At 51.9% G+C, this 14431-nt stretch overlaps 1 protein-coding gene across 2 annotated transcripts in view; it reads left to right on the top strand.

Annotated features, from left to right (window-relative positions):
* Window positions 1–10038, top strand: part of SLCO3A1 (solute carrier organic anion transporter family member 3A1) — a 262503-nt gene extending 252465 nt beyond the window's left edge. The window contains exons 10-11 of one of the 2 annotated variants that reach the window (XM_019726695.2): window positions 979–1221; window positions 9395–10038. In XM_019726695.2, coding sequence (XP_019582254.1) covers window positions 979–1221; window positions 9395–9477 — 326 coding nt within the window. In that variant the 3' untranslated portion in view covers window positions 9478–10038. Of the gene's footprint in view, window positions 1–978; window positions 2412–9394 lie in introns of those variants that run through there. The other variant, XM_019726694.2, reaches the window with a different exon arrangement.
* The last annotated feature ends 4393 nt before the right edge of the window (window positions 10039–14431 follow it).

Here is a 14431-nt window from a genome sequence, read left to right as displayed (position 1 = left end):
AATTCGGATGAGGGTCCATCTTCTGTAACTGCTTCCGAGCTGGACAGGGGTGTAGAGCTGTCCCTACCTACGAGATTGCCGGTTAAAGATGGTGGAACGACGGGTCCTCGGAAAATCGGGGCGGCTCTATCTAGAAACTGGATCGAGCTGGGGGCCCCAGACTGGGAGATGGAGCTCTGAGGGCCGTTTCAGGGTTATTCGCAGGGAAACCTTACATGAGAACCATCGGTAGTTTAAAGGACTCGATCCTGGAAGAGAAAAACTTAACCAGAAGGTTAAAGAGGCCTGGTCTAAATAAGAGTAACCTGAGAATAACAAGGAGGGGAACCAATAAAGATGAGAGACGGGGCAAGAACTAGGATCCCCAAGAGTGAAAAGGGGATCCCAGGGGGGTGGCAGGAAAGAGGAAAACACGAGCTCTTAGAGAGGGACTGGAGAGCAGCCCCAGGAGTCTGGGCTGAGTTACCAGAACTTCTCAGTCCTGGGAGAGGGACGTGCTGTGTGTTGGAAGGGGAGCCGCAGGTCTTCAGTTGGGTCACAGGAACAGAAGCCACAGCCTTCCTTCTGGGGGCGTCCTGTGGAGACTTAAATAAAACAGGTTTGGAGGGAAGTGGACCCAGCCACGGACTCTCTGCAGCCTCATAGCAATCGGGGTGCTTGGACTAAGTGCAAACGGTCCCTTCCGTTTAGGGGCTACCCTGGGGGACCCGTCTCCGCTCCCTTGGCTTCTAACAACCCTTGTTCCCCTGGCTTTCCGGGGCTGCAGTGCGAGGAGGGCTCAGCCGGGGCAGGGGCCGGCCCCCTTTTCTCTGGGTGCCTGCTGCCGCTGTCCCAAGTGCACAACGTGGGAACGAGAGAATGGAGGTCAGACGTGCAAGCATCCGCCCGCGCTGAGCCAGGCCCCAGGTGTGACAGGCCGGCTGTGCAGGAGCCGCCCTCAGGGCCCGGCACTAACTCCCGGTTCTCTTCCCCGCACAGGCTTCATCCCCCCGCCGCTCATCTTCGGGGCCGGCATCGACTCCACCTGCCTGTCCTGGAGCACGTTCTGCGGGGCGCGGGGCGCCTGTGTGCTGTACGACAACGTGGTCTACAGGCGCCTGTACGTCAGCATCGCCATCGCGCTCAAGGCCTTCGCCTTCGTGCTCTACACCACGACGTGGCAGTGCCTGAGGAAAAACTATAAACGCTACATCAAAAACCACGAGGGCGGGCTGAGCACCAGTGAGTTCTTTGCATCTACTCTGACCCTAGACAAGCTGGGGAGGGACCCCGTGCCCGCCAAGCCCACGCATAGGACCAAGTTTATCTATAACCTGGAAGACCATGAGTGGTGTGAAAACATGGAGTCCGTGCTATAGTGACGCCAGGAGGGCTGGACTCTGTACAGTGATCAAAGGGTCATTTGTTTTTTCCTACAAAAAGAAAAAAGGTTTCAAAAAAAAACAACTCAGTACACGTACACGTACGTACACACACACACACACACACACACACACACACACACACACGCCCTCTGTCCTTTTTCTCCAAGTCCGAGCAGACGGGATTGAGACTGAGGAGAGCGTGGGCCCCGTGGGACCCGCTGGCCCAGAGCCCGCTCTGTGAAGCCCCTCACGGTGCCGTCAGGGTGCCGCCAGCTGCAAGCAACAGGCGCTGCCAAATTCAGGGACGGGTGGTGGCCAGCTTGGGGGACGGACACTCCCGGGTACACATACGCCACACAAAACCAGCACCACCACAATTCTTAAGGAAAGTCTACTAAAACACACGCTGACAACACGGCCAGGACAAGCACTAGTGACGGCCTGTGCCCCTGCCTGCTCCCGGGGGGTGGGGTGGCACATCCGTGCCAGGGGCGCGAGCCCCTCCTCTCTCACTTTCGCAATATGGGTCACAGTGCAGACGACTCACCCCGTCTGCCTGTGGTTCAAGGCCCCCGAGTTCTCAGCGATGCTCATGGGTGATCCGTGCTGCAGTCTATACACGGCACCTCTCACCAGCCCCAGGGCCACGGTTAAGACCGAGGGCCCAAGGGGGAACGGGGTCGGGGGCCAGCGTCTCCCCTTCCCCGCAGCACCTCCCCCCGCCCCGCAGAGTGACCTCAGGAAGCAGTGGGCGTCGCCTGGCTATGACGGACCTCGTTCAGAGCCGGGGTGACCCAAGCCAGTCCACGTCATTTGCTTACATTTGCCAAACATTTTGCCATTTTTTTAAGAAAAGAAATACAATGCATATGAATTTCAAACTGTTGTATGTATAATCCTCTAATACCATTTTTAACTCCTAAAATCTGTTAACCACTTCAGTCACTCACACAGTTCTCTAGGCCGAATTTACTATGTTGGTTGCTTTTACTTTCTTCCTTTTTTTAATGCACCAAAAATATAATGTGATTCAAGGGATGCAATTCATCTATTGTAATTTTTTCTTTATCATTTCATCCTCATTTGGATATTCTGTGAAAACAACAAGAGAACATCCTATGTGTTACAAGAAGAAAAACAAAATGCTTAAAAAGGATAATGTGTCCAGTCAGCCTGCCTGTGGAAGAATCACATTTGAGACAAAGGGGGTAATGTGATGAATTGCAAATCTGCCTTCTTGCTTTATTCCCATGATTCAGTGATCACTGCCGTAAGAGGCCCTTTTATATTCACGCCTCACGTTCCAAGAGGCGTTCTTCCCAGCCTGTGGAGGAGACATGCTTAGGTGGGGGTTGTGTGCAGGGGTGCAGTGCTTCTGGGGAGGGAGGCAGGGGTAGGAGGGGAGGGAGAGAGAGAGTGGGTGTCCAGCTCGAGCTCTTGAGCCGCCTGTGGTGGATAAACCCCGGTGCTCCTGGAGGCTACTGCCTTCCAATGTGTGGAAACGGCAGTGGAGTTTTCAGGGTTAGTCTCGAACTAGGAACCTTTGTGTGTGTGTATTTTGAAAGAGACTCAACCTCAAACAGCTTGAGAGCAAACCTGTCGTTGTTTGTGGTAAGAACTCTGGGGAAACCCATTGTAGCCAGCACACTCGGCCTTATTAGGCCATTTCCCTAGGTGAAGGGCGTCTGTCTCTCTCTCTCTCTCACACACACACACACACACACACACACAGGGACCCGTTCACTTCCCGTCATACCTCTTCAGTGACCTTTGTCGAGGCCACTCATGACCCCGGGAGAGACCTTTGATTGGTTGGTTTGCTTTTTGAAAGCCTCAGACACATATTTGCAGTTACCCAGAAGGGAAGAAGAGAGTCAGGGGCAGAGAAGGGAGCTGTGCCAAATTTTTAACAAACGCTGTAAAAGGGGGCGGTTTGAGTGACAGCCCACCACCAGAGAAAGCCCCATCCGAGGAGGATGACCAAAAGAGAAGCTTGTGTCGTGGTGCGTGGGGACGGTGATCAGCTGCCCGCGATATGATGCTTCCAAGACGTCCCCTTTCCCCTGTGTGGTTAGTCATGAAAATGGGACACTCGTCCATAGGTTAACTAGTAAAAAGGTAGACTGCTCTCCAGCGAATTCATGAACTACGTCTGCTCTGTCACTCCTCTCAGGCCCTCACACCGCTCTGGACAGGTTTCGAGTTAGTCTTGTTTGGAAATGTATTGCTAATCGGTCACTGCCGCCTTAGCTATTGTTGCCTGGCTCTCCAGAGCCAGTTTCCACGCGTGGAGGCTCCGTGACTAGTGCATCCTGGGCTGTCTGCTGGTTTTTCTTTTTAAAGGGTGTTGAACACTGTGCATTTTGGAATTCTTTTCCCCCCTAGGATTTTAGGATGAATGCGCATAAGCGGTTAGGGTGACAAAGGAAAACAACGCCCACACTCAGTATTATCCACAACTGGACGTAAACTTCAAGTCCCCTGTGGCAAGGTCTAAAGTGTGCTGTGTCACCTTTTTAAAAATGTCCTTTCTTGCATCTGCTACAGAACAGAAAACCTAGTCTAGTTTTCATTTCTCTTTTTGTGCCCAAGCACCACTGTGCATCCCGTACTCCATCCAGCTCCTTGGTTATTTGTTTGGTTTCGAGGGGGATTTTGAATGAAAAGATTTCCTGGCAGGATCTTCACTGGAAAACAAAAATGGAAGAAGGGCTGGAATAAACCTAGAAAGTGAATATTGAAATTCTGTCTCTGCTGCTACAAACTCCTCCACCAACATGCCCAGGGGGTGAATGAAAAAGTCTCTCGGCTGCAACTTTTGACATTTTTTTGGTAACAGCTACACACAGACCAAGAAGTTTTTTAGCAGTAGGATTTGTGCATGTGCATCAGATACATTTTGCCAACGTATGTCTCTGGGGGATGCGGTTTGCTGTCCTGCTCCTGCCAAGGCTGTGCCCTGGCCGGGCAGCTTTGCTCCCTTCTTCACGCCTCACAGAGGAAGGCGCCCTGGGGACGCTGCCTCCAGAAAGCCACACATGTCCGCTTTCCTCACAGCCAGGGAAGGAGTCAGGGGAGCCCCCCTTTCACAGCCCCCTAAGGGATTTGCTAGCAGTGTTTACCATGCCACATAATAAGGGGAAACCGAGAGCCGAGGGACCTTTTGCAGATTTCCTAACATCTTAGGAGCAGGAAGGAGTACGCCTCTCCACAAAAACTGCTGCTTTCACCACCTTGCAGTGGACTAGCTTCCTCCAGTGACAACTTTTAAGTTTGGTTAAGTGGCACCCATACATTACAATCCCTGAGGCCGCCTCCCTGTCCCCATAATGTCCCCTCGCTGCGCGTGGCCAGATTCTCCAGCCCTTCCCGCTGGGAAGCACACAGGCCTGCCGTGCCCTGCACACGGGGAGTCCTTGGCTCCCCGTGAGCCTGCAGAGCTGGGCTCCTGCTGCCGGCCATTCAGGTCCTAGAAACGTGGTTTCCAGCCAGTCCTGCGTCTGAGCACTGCTTGGGAGTCCTGACAGCAGGCCTAAGAATAAAGGTCGTCGGGTAGAAATCAGTGCGCTGGTCAGACAGTCAAGAGTGGAGGGACTCCCAAGCAGTATTGTCATCTGGGGCTTTGGTTTAGATGAGGGGGAAAAACAGGCAAGCACGTTTTCAGACCAACAGAGACTCTTGCTGTGTCATGCTGTTCTGGCAGCTTGAGAGAGGACCAGGTATCTGTCCAGAACCCGGAGACAGTACCAGTCACTGAGTAGGGGCTTCATGGGTCCCCTGAGCTCATGCCACTGCCCTCCCCACAGCCTCCTCTCAGCCGTGACCTGCATCCCCCTTAGGTTAGAGTCCAGCTCAAATGCCTAAAGGTGCCGCCACATTTTCCAAGAGGGTGCAAGTGAAATTAAATTCGGCCTAGAAAATTACCCGTATCCTCCTCTCTCTGCCTTCCCCTCCCTGTGCATTAACCCACCTCTCCCAGCTCTACGATTCTTACGTTCTGAACAGCTGCAAGGACCTAACCTCTTAGACCACTGGCCATAAATGACAGCCGCAGACCCAGCCCCCTCTAGGTATTACGGTTGCCCAAGAATAAACTGGAGAACAGAAGAATCTCCACCTGGGGGAATATGCAAGGAAGATATTTTTGTTTACATGCCTCGTATGGGGCCTGTTTCCTAGGGTAACACGTGGAGGCTACACTGTCTGCACACAGCCACCCCCCACCCGCCTCTTCCTCACATTTGAGGCCACCTCAGAGGGCTCGCTCATCACAGCAGGGCAGACGAGTTAAAAGGCCAGAAATGGGAAATGCAGAAAAGCAAAGATTCTCAGAAATCTGACTGCCACGGAGACAGGGACGGACACACACGCTTCTCAGAGGGCATTCACCAGGCAGCACGGCTTTCCTTTGCAGGGTCCGTGCCATCTTTGGCTGCACTGTGTGGGCTGCATGTTTCCTAAGTACGCATTTATCATTCGCTCCTTTAGGAGCGTGTTGGCTACATGCCAGGCCCTGGACCAGATACAGAGGTGAAAGGACATGGTCCTCTCCCGTAGGAGCTCACAGTTCCACGAGGCAGACACACCTGAACACAAACAAAAGCAAGAGAATCAATAATGTAAAAAGCCTCGGTCCGTCTGTCTGTCCAGGTGTAAGGCGAGCTGATTCGTGGTGGTGCGCGCTTCTGGCTCATGGCATCGAGAATCAGGGGGGCTTCAGAGAGCAGGGTGGTCTAGAAACCAACGAGCAAAGAGCAGTGGGTATCTGTCTGCCAGGGACACGGGGGCAGAGGCCCCGTCTATGGAGGAGGCCATCAGAGCAAGTTCACAGACTTTCCGTAAAGGGCCCGGTGGCAAATGTGACTTTGAGAGCCTTGTTGTTTTCACATGACAGTGGCCCTACACACGTGTAAACAAGCGAGCGGGCTGTGTTCCAATAAAGCTTTACTTACAAAGCCCGGCAGTGGCTGGGTTTGGCCGCGGGCTGTAGTGGGCTGACCTGTTCTGAGCACAGGCTGAGGTGTGGAGCAGCACAGCATGTTTGGGGGACCCCAGCAGCTGGGCCAGGTCATGTGTTGGAAGGTTCCTTCAGCCAGGTGTCTGTCAATCAGCCCTGACATTCCTGATCCAAGGAATCTAATCTAGGTTTCCCAGTTTTCCAAGGATGAGGTAAGTGGCCCATTCTTGTCTGGCTTTATCATCGAAAGCAACATATTCTTTCTCTCGTGTAACGAGGGGAATATGAATGTTACAACCTATATAGCCCCTTCCAGCTCTGACACTCACTCTGTAGTTTTACCCGAGTAATCGTCCTTTTTTTTCCTTAAGTGGTGGAAACAGGCACGGGCGGGGAAATGTAGGAACTACAAAAAGAGTGAATCCAGACACTGAAGAGTATTTCAAACGCCCCCCTCCTTCCCACCAACACAAAACGCTGGCACTATCACACTAACAGATATGCCAGGCTTGATAACTGGTAAGCACTAATAACTAATGATAACAGGACCTAACATTTATCAAACACTTCCCATGAACCTGCTTATTACGTGTATTAGCTTATTTAACCTCAACAGCCGCCCTGTGAGTTGGGAACTGTCATTAGCTTCAGTTTACAGGAGAGGAAAATGAGGCCTGGGAAATTCCCAGATTGGCTCAAGGTCACGGAGTCAAACCCAGGTCTGTGAACCCAAAGCCTATCGTCTCTGTCTCTGTGGGTACTTGCTCCCCACTGGGCAAGACGGAGGTACCCTCCCCCACCTGTAGGGACTAGCTCACCAGGAGGACTCGGGCTCCAATGGACTGCGGGACCCCCCATACTCTCCCAGGGCCCCTGATGTAATAATCAGGGCACAGCGACAGCTCCATTCTCCCTGTGTTACTCCCTGAGCAGTTTATATGGGGCGTTCTACCCGAAGCAGACAGGTAAGAAGAAACAGGCGATTCCTCTGCTACAATGCATCCTGAGATGCCGGGAGGTACTCCCCAGTGCTGGTCATCCGCTCCCCCGGGGAGCCCCCAAAACCTCTCCTGCCTGGCACACCTGCGGTTCCCAACATCTCCCTCAGGGGCTCAGCTCTGGCCGTCGGCCTTCAGACACACCCCCTCTGGTCACTGGTTGGATATGTCTTTATCATCAGATGCTAGGCTCTTAGAAACTGAGTTTCTAGACATTTCTATTTTTGTGTTAATGACTCAGGCCAACAATCAGTACTGATGATTACCTTATGGAAAAAATATTCAGAATTGATGCTGACGTGGTCATGTTCTTTTACTAAGAGCAAATGGAACAACATGGTACGTTTCCTGGAGGTTTACTACTGCATGAAATCCCCCCAAATTACACTCTGTTTAAATTCAGGCTAACTTAACAGAAGCTAGTTCTCAAGGAGATATATTTGTCAAGACTGTTTGATTTTAGAATCTACGGTCATAAAAGGAATTAGAAGAACGCAATGTAGGAAGTTTCCTAACAAGAGGAACCCAACTAACACCTCAGTTGAACTCTAGTCCAGCAACAAGGGAGGGGGCTGGGGAGTTCAAGTTCAGTAAGACGTGTTGGACATGGGCCAGGTGCCGTACGGCGTGATCCCAGGTAACGCTGCCAGCAGCTTTCTCGCACCAGCCCTAGGAGGTAAGTATACTTTTTCCCACTTTACAGATCAGAAAACTAAGGCTCAGTGCACAGAAGCTTCTCAAGGCCACGCAGCTAGTTAGAAAGTCAGCAGGAGCCAGGTCTGTCTGACTCCTGAACCACTGCTCTTTCCGTCACGCCCCACGGCCACCAAAGTGAGAACACAGCGCTGGCTTCTCGGGAGCTGCAATGAGGCCAACAGGGCATCTACTTTTGGGGAACCCCCCTCACCCCAGTAGTCAGTAGTTTCAGAGAGAAATGAGCCAGAGCTGGAGGGAGAACCTCTGCACAATTTTGCATACAGGCACAGGACTCTAAAATGAGGAAAAACTCTTTTTTTTACTTTAATAATTAAACATCGGAGACCTTTAAAAATACTGCTCCCGCCTCCTTCCACCTGAGCCACATCAGCAGTTTTCCAGCCACTGCATCATCCTGCCGGAATCATTCTGCACGCGAGAACCAGCCCCAGCTCTCTGGCTTCCATCCCTCCCTCCCCAGCTCCCTTCCCCTAAGACTTGCGGCAGGACCCCCAAAACTACAGGAACCTGGGCCTGTGAAGTCAAACAGGGATGCTCCTTATTGCCCAGAACATATGGGCTTCTCTTATCAACTAAATCTCAGCTGCCAAATCCTGAGGAAAGGAGTGACATTGCCACACTGTCACCTTTGGTACCGCTGGGTCAGAGTCTAACGAGGACAAGTGACTGAGTGGGGATGTCTGTGGCCCCACGGTGCCTGTCACTAAACAGGAAAGCTGCATGGCATGACCAGTGAGACCTGTGCAGCTCGTAAATCATCCCAGGCACGAGCTGGGTTCTTAATGCCTTTTAAACAAAGCCACAGCCTCTATTTTGGAAGCATGGCGTGGGCTTAGCAATCGCACGCGATAGTTTCTCTTGGCATGCGGTGAATGTCTGTGGCTGAATGAAACACACCGGTCCATAATTCTGGATGAGGAAACATGACATTTTGATGCCGGTGGTTCTCTCGGGCGCTCAGCCACCTCTTCAGTAGAGATTCCAGTGACAGGGTTCTAGAACACAAGGCCTGTCACTGGTGATTTACATGAGATATAAGACGAGGTGAATGACGGGGTGTATGTTAGTCAACCCCATAGAAGAAAGACCCACATGAGTGTTGGTATACGATACCTAGAGAAATACGCTTCTCAGAAAGAGTTGGCCTTCAGACAGGCCTCTGGGCTTGGAACCTGTCTCCTCGGGGTTATATGGAGCGAAACCCAGCATTTTACTGACATGACTTTCTGCTCTTATCCATTCCACTGCCACGCCGCGATGCTATTACAGACTTGTAAGCCTAAAGAACGAGTAGGAAAACCGGAAAAGACCGACCTTTCTTTTTCCTCTTGGCTCTTCTTTCCCCCCTCCCCCTTTAGGCACAGAGTACCAAGACATTGAGACTGAGAAAACCTGCCCAGAGTCACAATCACCTTCAGAAGACTCCTTTGTGAGAAGCTGAGGGCCTGGCCCTCATCCTCCTGCAGAGAGCAGCCCATCACCGCCCACAGACCTCGCGGGCCTGACTTAGCGTGCCCTGCCCTGCCCTGCCCTGCCCTGCCCGAGAACCCAAGGGGCGCTGTGTGAATTACCCGGCCAGTGTGTGGGCCCGGGAGTGGCCGTGATCAGAAATCCTCTAAACCCTCCAAGCAGACCTTGCCCGGTCACGCACGGTGACCCGGTATGCAAACCCTCTTTTGCCCATCCCTTCTTTGGCTCCTATGGGGATGAGCCGCTGACACGCTTTAGAAAAAACCCCCTCTCCAGAATGCTTCTCTGATCGAGGTACCCAACAGCTCTTCCCAAATCAGCCGAGGCTGGATTTTAATAGGAGGGGGCAAAAATCTCCCCGTCTCGCAGAATGGAGGGATTGGGGGGACAGCACATACTCGATAGATTTTGAGTGTGGTATTCTGTATTTTTGCAGCTTATATTTTCCAGATGAGCAGTTTAGAGATATGTGATGTAAAGTACATACTGTACAATTGCTGAAAATTATATTAAAAGCACTATTTTAATTCTTCCTCTGTGTCATGCTGCACTGTCCATTATCTTTTCTCTCGGTGTCTTTGGGTAGGACGACCTGAAAAGATCCTGTAGGAGTGGGTTTCTGGCTGTGTGTGTTCTCTATTCACGGGCTCTGGATTGTTCAAAAGAGCATGGGCTCTGGAGTCAAAACAGACCTGGGTTCCGATCCACAGCCCAGCACTCGCTGCTGCCTGTGGCCCTGAACAAGCGATCGGACTCCTCTGAGCCCAGTTTCACCATCTGTAAAATGCGAATGTTGACACCTGCTTTATACAATGGTGGGAAATTACCATCCGGTTTCCCGTCCGGGTTCTCCCACTGTCCGTAAACCCTGGGAGGGCAGGGAATGGCCCCTTGTACGGCACATCACATTTAGCGGGTGCTCAGTAGACGAATGAATGAATGAATGAATGAATGAATGAATGAATGAATGCTAGACACAGAGCCTCAGACCCATCAGCCCGCGGAGCTTTGACTGTGTCAGCTTTGAGGTGTGTCAGTCGCACACCTCAGGCAAGCACAGCACTTGCCTTCTTTTCTCAGGCCCACAGACCCTCCCACCCGCCTCACCCGTGGATGGAGTTCCCGTCGCCTTCCCAGACCTCCCCCTAGTTGCCTCCACAGCCTGAGTCCACTGGCCGCACGTCTACCTCACGTGGACACCTTAGTCCCACTGTGACATCGCAGGCCAGTCTATCTTCTGGGCACAAGTCCATCCTCCTGTGAGGCTAGCCCTGGGACCCCACTTTCTTCATGTACCCCTCCAGCCTGCATCTTGCCTTCCACAGTCCCATCGTCCTTTGCAGCGGAGCGCTGCGGAAATCAAAGCTTGTCCAGCTATTATTACTGGAAGACCTCAGCCCTGCACTCTTTCTGCTCCGGGGGGGCATGGAGTCACGCAAAAGCGTGCTCGGGAGTATTATATTCTCTAAAACCCTGTGACCTGCCCATTGGTGTCTCAGGACTTTATTTCAGCCCGGCCCTGTTGTTTACGTGATTGTTTATTTCTTCTCAAAGCCACATGATTTATTCTCTCTAGCATAAACATCCCAAGAAAATGCAATTTCAACATTCTCTGGCCTAATGAGAAAAGATGCTGACGCAGCTGAAAAAGTTAGCGGGTCCTCATGGGAGCTGGGCTTCATTTGCACTGGAAATTGGGCTGGAGGCAGGAGGAGGAAGCAGGGAAGGGCTATTGTTTAAGGCGTCCGTGTTTTCCATCCAAAATTTCACATTTGTTTTCCGCCTACGGTCTAATTTCTCTAGCTACCTTTCCCTCATGAAGGTGGTCCCTTTATGAGAAACATTCTCCCTTCATTTTATCTTAGCTTCACAAAGGCATTTTATTTCTTGTTTAGAGTCAACAGATTCATGCTTCAGTATTTAAGCAGGTCTCTGAGAGGTCTGTTCACACAGGTGGTTCAACCAGTTCAGGGAGCGTCGACAGCTGAAACTCCAAATGCCATCTCTTCCCAACGTCCTATCAGCTACCACAGCCAACATGCTTTGAGCTACACCCACATTTGGTCCATCTTGATCCAGATCTAAAAGTCCAACCTGACCTTTTCTCTCAGTCTCTGTGAAAGACTGGCTAGCCGCTCACCCAAGACTGGCTCAGCCCAGATAAAAACGGGCTATTTCTGTGGCCTCAAATGTGGATTCAGAACCACTAGCACATCCAAATCGACAAAGACCTGCTATTTGGTTTTCTCTTTAGGAAATACTGCAGTATAACTGTTTCTAACTCTGCAGAGAAATGTCCGTAGTTAATGCATAGGGCGGAAACTGACTCGTGCTTTCCCGAAAGCATTTAAGCACGTTTCTCAACCTCCCAGAATCCTAGTATTCCCAGGATGGAATGCACAAACGTGTATTGATTGGGTCCCAAAGGAGGGCTTTTCAGGTCTTCAGGACGGTTTCCGTGGGCATTCCCACCCCCTGTTCTTCAGAGGGGAATTAAGGGGTAAGATAAAGAAGGCGACGCACCAGGGACGCAGACGCAGGAGAAACGCACGAGTGTGTTTGAACAGCAATGTGGAAAACAGACTCAGGGGCTTGAACTTGACCTGGCAGAGACCACCAGCCTCCCTTGGAAAAGCGGCATTTTCCTGTGAGGTTCCTCCATCACTTGTCACTGAGAACTTGGCTGCAATCCACATCTTCTCAAAGAACGGAAGCGTCTCTCCTCAGGTTTGCAGCCAGCTTAGCAATAGGTTCCTTTCTTTCCCCAGATGCTGGACTCACCCCTATAGCTTCCCTTCAGTTTCTTTGGGGGATTCGTTTGTGTTAAGGCTACTGTATTTTCATTATAAAATCAGTGCTCATTATAGGTTTAAAAAAAAAAAAAAAAAGCCCAAAGAAAACAGCAGTTCCTTCAGTTGTTTCTAAAATAATCATTGCCCAGCTCTTCAAGTTTGATGCAAATGATTAGGCATTACAATGCAATGCTAGAAAGGGAAACAAATGCCTTAAGCAGGATACTGGTGATAAGATTTTATTTAAACCTGTGAAAGTGACCCTTGAAGGAACAAGCTGTCAATCTTTTCCTCAGAGAGTATCCGTGGATCAATTCAATCCAGGGGCAAAAATCACCGAGGCAACAAACAGTGAGAAGAGGTGCAGAGCTCAGACCCATGGTGGGGGGAGGACAGGACTTAAGGAATATTCGGAGACCCTCACTCCCACCTGGTGCACCTCTAGTTCATGGCGCTCTGTTCTCCCTGGGAATCTGGGGGAGATGGCTGTGGTTCCCCCATTCATTCCCTATTTCAAACTGATGTATGTTAGGTTCAAAGCAAGGCCGTGATTTTTCCTTAGCGCAGGCAGGACTTGGCAAGGTTCCCTGCACAGAGCAGGCGCTCCACAGCCGAGGGCGCCAGGAGGGTGGGCGTCTCGGCATCTCAGCTTGGCTGCTTACTAGCGTGGCCAGGTTAGCAAGTCACGGCTGCTCTGAACCTCATCCTCTGTGGCTCTAACGTGGGAAGAGTGATGTCGTCAGAATGCAGTGTACGTGCAGCCCAGTGGCGCTCAGGAAGTACCATGTTTTAGTTTTACGCATTAAACATTTTCGCTTCACTTATTAAGACCCAGTTCTAGCCGTTGGAGGATTTGATACATGCAGACTCTGCTCTCTTGCACCCTTTTCCTCCTGCCTGGTCCAGCCCGAGGTGTGGGTGCTGGAGAGAGAAGCACAGTTTGCTCACTAGTCTGCCTGTGGCTAAGCCTGCTGGCCGAGCCCCTTCTGTCAGTAGCGGGGTGGAAGCAGGCAGCACCCGGCAAGCCCAGCTGAAGGAGGGGCCCCTCCCAAAGGGTTCCCCTGGGCTCTGTGGCTCCCTGTTCGAGAAGAGCTGCAACTTCAGGCGGAACCCCAGTTGTCAGCCGTGGGCTTCAGCACCCCACAGTGAGCGCCTATCCCCCACTCTCCACACACACACACACCAGGTTAGTCCCTGGGAAACCCTCAGCCTCCAACCTCACCTTCCCTCCTGCCTGAGCTCTGGGCCTGAAGTAGGAGCAGGGCCACTACCTCACCGTCCTGTGACAAGTTCCAGAACCATCCTCCCTCCCGACTGTGTAGTTCTATCTCCAGTGGCCTCCGCCTCCGCTCCCCGGCCTGTGACAGGGACAGCTTGGCAAGCTGTGTGCGCAGGATGCCAGCCTCCCTTTCTTAACATAACCCCAAACCTTATGAGCAATTGCTTTGGGGACCCCGTTCCCTCCATTTAGGGGCAGAAAACCAGTCCATGCCTCTCTTCATGAACATCTCTCCTCCCAGAAAATGGGGACCTCTCAGCCCCCCATCCTTCTATAGCACTTACGGGTGTGAGGGCTGGGAGGGGGGCGCAGACGGGATATGGGGAAAAGGGGGGGAGCTGTCAGTGCCAGTTTCTCTGAATAGGGAAAACCCCAAGCATCTCCCAGGCCTGCCACACCCCCACACTATGCTCTTGTCATCCAAAGGGGCAGGCCAGCCGACAGATGGCATGGCTGACAGGTGCCACTCCCTCAAGAGCAGTCTCCCCACTTTCCGTAATGAACAACCACCTTGCGCCTGAACCCCCAGCACCTTCTCACCTCGGAGGGTTAATTGTTCGCCGGCTTCACACGAGAGAGCATTGATCCAGCGCAGGGATAGAGCCTTGTACCTGTGAGACCCCGTGGAGAGATCCAAGGAAGCCCTGTGCGCAATTGACAGTCAGGTCATGCAAAGCGAGCCTGCTGTAATAGAAAGACCTCCACCACACATTCCGCAGTCAGGTGCTGGAAAACAGACGTGAGCGCCATGGGAATTGAGAGAGGAGAGACGCCCTAAAACCAGAGTAGCCAGATGAAGCTTCCTCAAGGAGGTGAGGCGTGCAAAGGCCTCACAGGAAACCTCTCCCATGGGG

This window comes from Rhinolophus sinicus, linkage group LG13, assembly GCF_036562045.2.
Source record: "Rhinolophus sinicus isolate RSC01 linkage group LG13, ASM3656204v1, whole genome shotgun sequence".
Taxonomy (NCBI): domain Eukaryota; kingdom Metazoa; phylum Chordata; class Mammalia; order Chiroptera; family Rhinolophidae; genus Rhinolophus; species Rhinolophus sinicus.
This window is presented reverse-complemented; position numbering and strand designations above follow the sequence as displayed.